At 42.0% G+C, this 11,485-nt stretch overlaps 1 protein-coding gene across 1 annotated transcript in view; it reads right to left on the reverse strand.

The window, feature by feature from the left end:
• LOC141086506 (uncharacterized) overlaps nt 1-10,159 on the reverse strand; it is an 82,321-nt gene extending 72,162 nt beyond the window's left edge. The window contains exons 1-2 of the mRNA XM_073572625.1: nt 9,929-10,159; nt 7,738-8,351 (exon numbers count right to left, since the gene is read on the reverse strand). Of these exons, the coding sequence (XP_073428726.1) occupies nt 7,738-8,351; nt 9,929-10,076 (762 nt within the window). The 5' untranslated portion in view covers nt 10,077-10,159. The remainder of the gene's footprint in view (nt 1-7,737; nt 8,352-9,928) is intronic.
• Between the last annotated feature and the right edge of the window lie 1,326 nt (nt 10,160-11,485).

An 11,485-nucleotide genomic window follows, 5' to 3' on the forward strand; every position in this document is an offset into this window, starting at 1 on the left:
GCTATGTGACACGCTCGATGGCACAGCTGCCTGTGACCAAAGTGACGAGAGGATAATGGAGATTTTGAATCTCTGCGCACACTTTTGGACACTGGACACTTGTGGATTGTGTGAGGCCCACTGATATCTGAGCACTATGTGACACGCTCGATGGCACAGCTGCCTGTGACCAAAGTGACGAGAGGATAATGGAGATTTTGAATCTCTGCGCACACTTTTGGACACTGGACACTTGTGGATTGTGTGAGGCCCACTGATATCTGAGCGCTATGTGACAGGCTCGATGGCACAGCTGTGACCAAAGTGACGAGAGGATAATGGAGATTTTGAATCTCTGCGCACACTTTTGGACACTGGACACTTGTGGATTGTGTGAGGCCCACTGATATCTGAGCGCTATGTGACAGGCTCGATGGCACAGCTGCCTGTGACAAAAGTGACGAGAGGATAATGGAGATTTTGAATCTCTGCGCACACTTTTGGACACTGGACACTTGTGGATTGTGTGAGGCCCACTGATATCTGAGCGCTATGTGACAGGCTCGATGGCACAGCTGTGACCAAAGTGACGAGAGGATAATGGAGATTTTGAATCTCTGCGCACACTTTTGGACACTGGACACTTGTGGATTGTGTGAGGCCCACTGATATCTGAGCGCTATGTGACACGCTCGATGGCACAGCTGCCTGTGACCAAAGTGACGAGAGGATAATGGAGATTTTGAATCTCTGCGCACACTTTTGGACACTGGACACTTGTGGATTGTGTGAGGCCCACTGATATCTGAGCGCTATGTGACAGGCTCGATGGCACAGCTGTGACCAAAGTGACGAGAGGATAATGGAGATTTTGAATCTCTGCGCACACTTTTGGACACTGGACACTTGTGGATTGTGTGAGGCCCACTGATATCTGAGCGCTATGTGACAGGCTCGATGGCACAGCTGCCTGTGACCAAAGTGACGAGAGGATAATGGAGATTTTGAATCTCTGCGCACACTTTTGGACACTGGACACTTGTGGATTGTGTGAGGCCCACTGATATCTGAGCGCTATGTGACACGCTCGATGGCACAGCTGCCTGTGACCAAAGTGACGAGAGGATAATGGAGATTTTGAATCTCTGCGCACACTTTTGGACACTGGACACTTGTGGATTGTGTGAGGCCCACTGATATCTGAGCGCTATGTGACATGCTCGATGGCACAGCTGCCTGTGACCAAAGTGACGAGAGGATAATGGAGATTTTGAATCTCTGCGCACACTTTTGGACACTGGACACTTGTGGATTGTGTGAGGCCCACTGATATCTGAGCGCTATGTGACACGCTCGATGGCACAGCTGCCTGTGACCAAAGTGACGAGAGGATAATGGAGATTTTGAATCTCTGCGCACACTTTTGGACACTGGACACTTGTGGATTGTGTGAGGCCCACTGATATCTGAGCACTATGTGACACGCTCGATGGCACAGCTGCCTGTGGCCAAAGTGACGAGAGGATAATGGAGATTTTGAATCTCTGCGCACACTTTTGGACACTGGACTCTTGTGGATTGTGTGAGGCCCATTGATATCTGAGCGCTATGTGACAGGCTCGATGGCACAGCTGTGACAAAAGTGACTAGAGGATAAGGGAGATTGGATTGCTTTTAAAAAAGCAGTTTGCGGAGCAGTGGGTAAACAGCAATGCCAGCGTGTCAGGAAGCCTTAAAAGGCAGCCCAACAACCAACACCACTGATACACCACAATATAGCCTCCCCTTGCACTGCACACACAGTGACTTGTGTGTTGTGCAGGCCAAATCGCTAGCAGCAGAAGCAGTTTTTTTGTCTTCTTCCCTGCCTAACGCTCTCCCTACAGAATCAGCAGCAACCTCTCCCTATACTAAGATCGGCAGAAGTAAGATGGCGGTCGGCGTGCACACCCTTTTATACCCCCTGTGACGCCCACCAAAGCAAGCCAATCACTTGCATGCCCTTCTGAAAGATGGTGGTGACCCGTGCCTAGGTCATCACGTTGCCCACAGTGTCCGTGGATCCTGATTGGCTGAAAAAGAGCGCAAAACAAACTTTTGAAACGCGACTTTGGCGCGTAAGTCGCCGACCTCGTGGCCGACCTCATCCTAGGGTCGGGTTTCGTTTCATGAAACCCGACTTTGCCAAAAGTCGGCGACTTTTGAATTTTTTCGACCCATTTCGCTCAACTCTACTCAGGAATATTCTGAAGACAGAGCAACAGGCAAAAGGAGATTCAGCTAACCCCAGCAGGGAATGGCAGAATCCAGAAAAGCAAGGAAAACAAAACACTAATGCAAAAAGGCAAAGCAGAAATCTTAGCTTTAGATGAGTAGGAATCAGACTGATTTCCTAGAAGTCCACAGAGAAATCACCCGCAGGCCAGAAGGGCGTCGGCAGCCTTATATCCAGTCATTAACTCCACTCAGCCAGTCATCATCATCAGCCCCAGGTGTTTGACAATCAGGCTCACTACCTTTCTTCACCAGAAGAGGGAGTTCCTCGGGCCTCAGTAGTGAAGGGGAAAATGAACTCACAACAGAGCAGGAATCAGACTGGTCTCCAAGAATTCCCCAGAGAAATCACCAGCAAGGCAGAAGGGCGTCGGCTGCCTTATATCCAGTCAGTAACTCCAGTCACCCAGTCATCATCATTTTGCTCAGGTGCTTTGTAATCAGCCTCACTACCTTCCTTCACCAGAAGAGGGAGTTCATCAGACCTCAATGGTGAAGGGGAAAATGAACTCACAACACTCTGCCATGCGCCCAAACAGTGGTTTACCTGCATATATGGGGTATCAGCGTACTCAGGACAAATTGTACAACAACTTTTGGGGTCCAATTTCTCTTGTTACCCTTGGTAAAATAAAACAAATTGGATCTGAAGTAAATTTTTTGTAGAAAAAGTTAAATGTTCATTTTTTTTAATCATTCCAAAAATTCCTTTGAAGCATCTAAAGGGTTAATAAACTTCTTGAATGTGGTTTTGAGCACCTTCAGGGGTGCAGTTTTTAGAATGGTGTCACTTTTGAATGTTTGCTATCATATAGACCCCTCAAAGTGACTTCAAATGTCATGTGGTCCCTAAAAAAAAGGTGTTGTAAAAATGAGAAATTCTGGTCAAATTTTAACCCTTATAACTTCCTAACAAAAAAAAATGTTGGTTCCAAAACTGTGCTGATGAAAGGTAGACATGTGGGAAATGTTATTTATTAACTACTTTGTGTGACATATTTCTCTGTTTTAAGGTCATGAAAATTCAAAGTTGGAAAATTGCAAATTTTCAAAATTTTTGCCAAATTTCCATTTTTTTCACAAATAAATGCGAGTCATATAAAATAAATTTTACCACTATCATGAAGTACAATATGTCATGAGAAAACATTGCCAGAATCATCAGGATCCATCAAAATATTCCAGAGTTATTACTTCATAAAGGGACAATGGTCAGAATTGTAAAAAATTGGCCTGGTTATTAACATGCAACCCATCCTTGGGGGTAAAGGGGTTAAAAATGACACATTTCCTTTGTATTTTAGGCAAAATAATATATATATATATTATATATATTAGAGTCATTTTTTGCATTTTAAAAATTGCAAATAGGAAAATGGTCCCATGCAAAAGTTTGGGCACCATTGGAGATTCCTGTGCTCAGATAACTTTGACCAAGGTTTCAGACCTTAATTAGCCTGTTCGTTCACCATTGTTAGGAAAATTTCCCAGACGTATAAAAACCCAGCCTCCTCTAACCTTGTGCCAAAAAGCAGCAGCTATGGGTTCTTCTAAACAGCTGCCTAGCACTCTGAAAATGAAAATGGTGGAAGCCCACAAAGCAGGAGAAGACTATAAGAAGATAGCTAAGAATTTCCAAATTGCCCTTCCCTCAGTTCAAACTTTAATTAAGAAATGGCAGTTAACAGGAACAGTGGAGGTCAAGATAAGGTCTGGAAGATCAAGCAAAATTTCAGTGAGAGCTGCTTGTAGGACTGCTAGAGAAATCTGAGCCACTGCTTGACTGCAAAAGACCTTCAGAAGGGTTTAGCAGACTCTGTAGTCTGCCATGTCTTTTTTTAGAGAGGAGGGGACCCTTGGAAGCTCGGGTTCATCTGGTTCGATCAAACTAGTCCAACGTTCGGTTCTGGTACCAGACCTCTACCAGAATTTTAACCAGAACACGAACACTATAAAAGTCAATGATGACTGAACTTTGGTGTTGTAAAATGGTTGTAGTAAGGGCTAGGGGGCTGCAAAACAAACACCAAAACAGATTTCGGGGAGAAGTCTGTGTTCAGAGTTCAGCATAAGACACTAGGTGTTCGGTACGAACCTCAAACTTTACAGTTCAGGTTCTCTTATCTATATTTTCTATCTCATCCAATGGCTATAAATGTGCCATAATGAGATTTCGACTATAAAGATGTAACGTTCCAAGGTAAATACGTGATGTGACATTACTATATAGTTGTCACTTTTGACACTTCAGAACAAGGTAGATGAGAGACAAAGGACCAGTGAGGAATTTTGAGAGGAATCATCAGATTGGAAGAGTATTTATAATGCCGGTCAAAATACCTTTCAATTAAATCAAAGCACATAAAAAGCAGAAAATATTAAATGTAAATGTACTTGTCATTTTGCCAGGGTAATGATATGGTCTTGCTGCCTATTCCCACACAAGGAGTATAAACTCCTTTCAGAGCATATATGAGTCTGATATGTCCTGTCTAATAAGTAGTTTTTCTTAATTGGTATTTTGCCAGTACAATAGGTACTAAAACTTCCTTCCCCTCACTTCTAAGCATGCATCCCTCATGCCATTGTCTAATAGCTTGCCTGTCCTGAACTTGAAAGCCCATCTCTCTTTCATGCATATATTTAGTTTTGCAGAGAGCAGAACAGGAGCAAAGACCACAGCTTCTATATTCTATTGCAATGTCTTTGCAATGTAAGATACATTGGGTAATAACATACTTTGACATTATTTTCAGATGAGACTACACTGATTGAAGCAACAGTGACCATTTAAAATAAAATATTGACATTAATTCCTTAGAATCATCCTAGAATTTACCAACAAAATGCAAATATGATTGTGTTCTCCATCTTTGAAACCAGTTTTGTAAAAAATGTATCACAAATGACATATTGCAGGAAGGTTCAGTGTCCTGCTATGACATGCACAGGATTGTGCTACAATAATTGTATAACAAGGAATGTGAAACTATAGTATAATGTACAATGAGTGGGTTGCTGCCTTATCTTTAAGACTTTGCTCCTTGTTCATTTCTGGTAATAATGTCTGCGATTAGTATGACTACAAAAATGTCTCAATTAAGGCTGGGTTTATTCATTAGACATGCAGAGTCATATACAGGTGCATTTCACAAAATTAGAATATCAACAAAAAGATAATTTATTTCAGTTCTTCAATACAAAAAGTAAAACTCATATATTATATAGAGCCATTACAAGCAGAGCGATCTATTTCATGTGTTTATTTCTGTTAATGTTGATGATTATGGCTTACAGCCAATGAAAACCCAAAAGTCATTATCTCAGTAAATTAGAATACTTTATAACACCAGCTTGAAAAATTAATTTAAAATCCTAAATGTTGGCCTACTGAAATGTATGCTCAGTAAATGCAATCAATACTTGGTCGGGGCTCCTTTGGCATCAATTACTGCATCATTGCAGCGTGGCATGGAGGTGATCAGCCTGTGGCACTGCTGAGGCGTTATGGAAGCCCAGGATGCTTTAATAGAAGCCTTCAGTTTGTCTGCATTGTTGGGTCTGGGGTCTCTCATCTTCCTCTTGACAATACTCCATAGATTCTTTATTGGGTTAAGGTCAGGTGAGTTTGCTGGCCAATCAAGCACAGTGATACTGTTGTTTTAAACCAGGTATTAGTACTTTTGGCAGTGTGGACAGGCGCCAAGTCCTGCTGGAGAATTAAATTTCCATCTCCAAAAAGCTTGTCGGCAGAGGGAAGCATGAACTGCTCTAAAATTTCCTGGTAGATGGCTGCACTGACTTTGGATTTGATAAAACACAGTGGACCTATACTAGAATATGATATAGCTTCCCAAACAATCACTGATTGTGGAAACTTCATTCTAGACCTCAAGGAGCTTGGATTGTGGCCTCTCCACTCTACCTCCAGACCCTGGGACCTTGATTTCCAAGGTGTAGTGTAAAGTATCCACAAACAATGATGGTTTCAGGAGCCAGGTCATCTGCTGGTTTAGGTTCACTGTGTTTTATCAAGACCAAAGTTAGCGTAGCCGTCTACCAGGAAATTTTAGAGCACTTCATGCTTCCCTCTGCTGACAAGCTTTTTGGAGATGGAAATTTCATTCTCCAGCAGGACTTGGCACCTGTCCTCATTGCCAAAAGTACCAATACCTGGTTTAAAAACAACAGTATCACTGTGCTTAATTGGCCAGCAAACTCACCTGACCATAACCCCATAGAGAATCTATTGGATATTGTCAAGAGGAAGATGAGAGACACCAGACCCAACAATACAGACGAGCTGAAGGCTGCTATTAAAGCAACCTGGGCTTCCATAACACCTCAGCAGTGTCACAGGCTGATCACCTCCATGCCATGCCGCATTGATGCAGTAATTGGTGCCAAAGGAGCCCCGACCAAGTACTGTGCATTTACTGAACATACATTTCCGGATTTTAAAATATTTTTTTCAAGCTGATGTTATAAAGTATTCTAATTTACTGAGATAGTGATTTTCGAGTTTTCATTTGCCGTAAGCCATAATCATCAACACTAACAGAAATAAACACTTGAAATACATTACTCTGTTTGTAATCACTCTATCTAATATATTAGTTTCACTTTTTGTATTGAAGAACTGAAATAAATTAACTTTTTGATGATATTCTAATTTCGTGAGATGCACCTGTAGTTCTACAGAGAACAACTGTATCTTTCAAGGAAAAAAATTTTCACAAGTTGTTTATTTAATACTGTACAAATCAGTAAAAATTGGTTGAAGCAATGTTTTTTTTTATCCACTGTTTTGCTAAGATATGGGCTTTGGAATGAAAATAGTGTCATAAAGAGGAATGTAAAGCAAATGTCCACACAGCAGATCAAAAACAGGCATTTCCAGCGTGATCTGGTGAGACTTGATGTGTATCACTCCCATCACTTTCTGTAATTTCAGTGCCGGATGAGATGGAGAGCTGCAGCATGGGAGTGCAAGAGCAGTGAAGATCATAGAGGCATATCTTCATTCTTTTTACTCCAGAATAGTAGGCCTAGAGTACTTTATGGGACAAATGCTGCTCCCACGATGATCTTCACGGCTCACATACTGCAGCTCTCCTTCAATCCCGACACTGTAATGACAAGAAGTGACGAAAGTAAGGAGTTCTCAGTGTGTCAGGTGAGACACATCATGTCTCACCAGATCATGCTGAAAATGGCTGTTTTTGACCTTTTCTGTGGCATTTGCTTTTTTTCTTCTCTGTGTGATTGCCTTTTTATGATTGGGGAGAGTCATAGAGATGAAAAAACAAATAACCCCAGAGAAGAATCTCTGTTACCACCCCATTGGTTGAAGGAAAATTTACATACTGGGCGCCTTAAACTTCAAATGCCCATATCTCAGCAAAACAATGAAAAATGAAACGTGTTTCAATCAACACTTGTTTTATGTCACTTTCTTTAGCTTTGGGAAATAAAATGTGTTACCTTCCTCATCGTTTTGCTGTCAACATGATCTGTAGTAGATGGCAAAAAAGGTGGTGATTCTCTCTCAGTGGCGATATATGTAGTCTGCTTCTCAGCCTCTAGCTCTCGTTGGCTTGTAGGGGTGGGATGTGTAGTCTGCTCCACAGCCTCTAGTTCTGATGGGCTTATAGCGGTGAGATGTGTAGCCTGCTTTTCATCCTCTATTTCTGGTGGGTTTCCAGTTTGAGCATGGTGCTCTTGCTGCTCGTTTCCATTCATGTCAGATATATTTGTGGAAAAAGCTGGAGGTTCTGGTTTATCTTCTTCATCTATGACTGGAGATCTAGTTGAAAGACTGAAGCTTTTTGTGTCATCATCTTCCTCTTTTGTATTTACAGAATTGTTGATGTCCTGTATTGTCTCTTTAAAAATTTTGAGGTCATCTTGCCCATCTTCATTCTCCCGCTTGCTTGTAGATATCTGTGATTCTTCAGTTCTTTTCAAAGCTGAAGTTTCTTGTTTAATGGTTGTAGTCTTTCTGACTTCTTCAGGAAGTTCTTCACCATTAAAGTTGTCTAATTGAGAAGTCACTTCGATGTCATCCTCCCAGTCATCCTCGTCCTCTGGATCTGTGTCTATAAAAATTTTAAGCAAAAGTATAACAGTTAAAGTAAAAAGATCTGTCACTTAAATTTAAATGCCAAAGTCAGTAGATCCCCACACATATGATTGAACAACTGCCTCATACTTATGAACATTAGCTTCGGCCACACATACATGTTTTTTTCAATGGGTATATGCACGCTATGTGTATTTTTACATAGTGCCTTATTTCTGCAGGAACAAAGAAATTGGATGTTGTAATTGAACATAGCCATTCCACCCCCTCCCAGATCATCTATCGGTGAAGCGTTTCACATTGAGAATTAAATTTGGTTCTGCCGAAAAATGCCAGGTTCATTTGACATTTAGTTAATCTGTATAGGCACCTTAAAGGGTACTTGTCCACGATCCTGATTAGCAGCATTTTGGATGCAGTTCACCTGTGCTGCTTCTAAAACATTGTGTTCTATGATACAAGCACAGTGGATGGGATTTAGAGAAATCCCATGCCCACTGTGATTCTATTTGACGCTGCATAAACCCGCCTAGGGAGTACGTTTATGAGCTGTGGCATGTCAATTTCTGTTTCAGAGACTAGCGTCTTTGTAACATAAATTTCTGCAATAGAATGTATTGGATGAGGTAAATGCACATTGTTCAATGAACACATGCCATGCAGATTTAACTGCATGACGACAACAGCGTTTTGGTCGCTGCAAAAATACACTGCGTCCAAAGGGCTGCTATTTCCTGATCATGGGCACATATACGCAAATTAGTGGACAACCCCCTATTAATGAGCCCAGGGAGGTGAAACTCATCTCCCTGAATGGAGCGGATCATATTCAGCACTGTATGCCCCACCACTTTCTTCAATCAACATCGAGTGGAGAGGCTGTAGCCAAGCAGTTGACTGAAGAATTCACATTTTGTCCGAGCAGAAGGAAGTACACAGCACTGAAGAGGGGGAGCAACGCCAGTCCAGGAGGTGAATATTTTTTCTAATCTCTCTATGTCCATTAAAGGTTAAGAATAACCCCATTAATTAGAAGATATCAATGTTTTGGATCCCGAAAACTGGTCTATATTACTATAGTTGGCCATTCTGAGTTAATAGGAGGTCTCTCAGTGAGGCATCTGTGCATGAGGCAGTATTAGCTAAAAAGTGTTTGTCTTTGTAGAACGTAGACTCTCTGGGCATAGCTTAGTCAGACCATTAACTTTAATGAGCACTGTGTAATGCTCTATTTCTCCTATGTGGGCTACAAGGGAATCAGTCATTTACTGTTCTGTTACCCAACAGATTACAGCTGAATGAGGCGAGTCCCAACACCAGCCTATCATCAAAGTAGAAAACCCCTTTTAGCCTTTTACTTATGTTTTGTGTCAACTAAAGCTCTGTTTTCTAAAGAATTACAGATAAAAATGTTTGGATGATAGTTGAACTTGTTGCAACAGGTGTACCCAGAACAAAAATGGTTAACATAATCTGGACCTCATAATTAATAATGGGAAAGTCATACATCTCATTCTTTAAGTTCACATCTATGGAGATCCCTGGAACTTGGAAGTTAGTAATATGTACAGCTTTCATGTTCCCATTTCGTACCTGTTTCCTCTGGAATGTTATGTGCAGTTGTGGTTGCTTCCTTGGCTCTGTTGCCACCAAATATTATCCACTGTGCCTGTGCTGGTACTACTAGGCCTTCCAGTATAAAAATCAGTAGCAGAACAGTCCTGTAGCCCGGTCCTGCCATTGCAGGGAAGGCTGATTTTCAAGCAGTCCTATGGCTGATAGACTTCTTTCTTGCTGCAGTGCAACATGACTGTCTCAATAACCTTTGGCTCTTGGTGCTCTTATCTTTTTCTAGACTATAGCAGCACACACCCTGAGATCACCCTCCATCAGATAAGGTCATAGGATGCAAATGAAGCCCTTTCTGCAGTTACACTTATTTAGTTTTTGAAAATTTGCATAAACCCATAGAATTACAAAAATGTTACAGTTTCAGCAAGTTTATACAGTTTTCTATATATTTTGTGTATCAGAGCCTCATGTTGCTGAAGATCTCTACTTGGTGTCATAAATTGGATCCTTCACTGTTTATCCTTAGTGTGGAGTATCCCAAACTTCAGTCCTTACAGCCCCCAACAGATCATATTTTCACGATTTCCCTAGTATTGGACATATGAGAGAATCTGTTGCGGTTTCTGATGTCTTGATAATAATTCCATCACCTGTACAACGCTTGTAAGCAGCACATGGCAGGACCGTCTGACGCTGCCTGCATGCCGAAGGGCAGCTGCCGGAATACTCACTGCTCTGCATACCAGGACTGTGTACACGCAGAGCAGTGGGTATTCATTGCTCTTCAGTAGCGCGCACAGTGTCAGCTGCCGACTTTCTGCAGCTGTCGGTGGTCATGTGCGCCGCTACTAAAGGGAATGAATATTCACCACTTTCCACGCCCATGGCGAGGGCTGGGAAGGTAAGTGTAATTTTTTTTAAAATGTTTTCTGATGGGGCCATGCATACCAGGACAGGAATGGGGGCCAATCATACCAGGATGCTAAAGAGAAATTAAGATTCAGTGCCCTCCATGCCCATGGGCGTGAATGCAGTGAATATTCATTTCTCTTTAGCAGTGGGCACAGAAGTTAGCAGCAGCAGCTGGATCCTGCCTCTATGACCCACTGCCGCCGATGCCCCTCCCCACCACAGCCAGAGCCGGTACATGCGGACTATAAGACACCCCTCCATTTTCCTCCGCATTTTTGGAGGAAAAAGGTGTGTCTTATAGTCCGAAAAATACGGTAAGCATTGCGCTATGAGGGATGGGAATTCAATGGTACATAAACAATAATAATATTTGATGCACACTGTGATTTGATTGTGGTTGTTATGAATCATAGAAAAAAAAAACAAAACTGTAATGTACAATTGTAAAGATACAGGGTTATTGGGTGTTCTCATCCGCTGGATGGCTGTCTTTAGAAAGACGGCATGGACCAGGGCTCAAACCACTGAACGCCCGCTCTGTCTCCCCATGGGCAGAACACTAAGACAACAAATGGAGAGGGTAAAACAGTGTGGCAATAATTTATTGAACCACCAACACACTACAGCATATAGAACAGTCACAGCAAATACCCAAGATGGTGCAAA

The sequence above is a fragment of the Dendrobates tinctorius genome, unplaced genomic scaffold (assembly GCF_039654945.1).
Source record: "Dendrobates tinctorius isolate UK_male_01 unplaced genomic scaffold, ASM3965494v1 ptg000032l, whole genome shotgun sequence".
Lineage (NCBI taxonomy): Eukaryota > Metazoa > Chordata > Amphibia > Anura > Dendrobatidae > Dendrobates > Dendrobates tinctorius.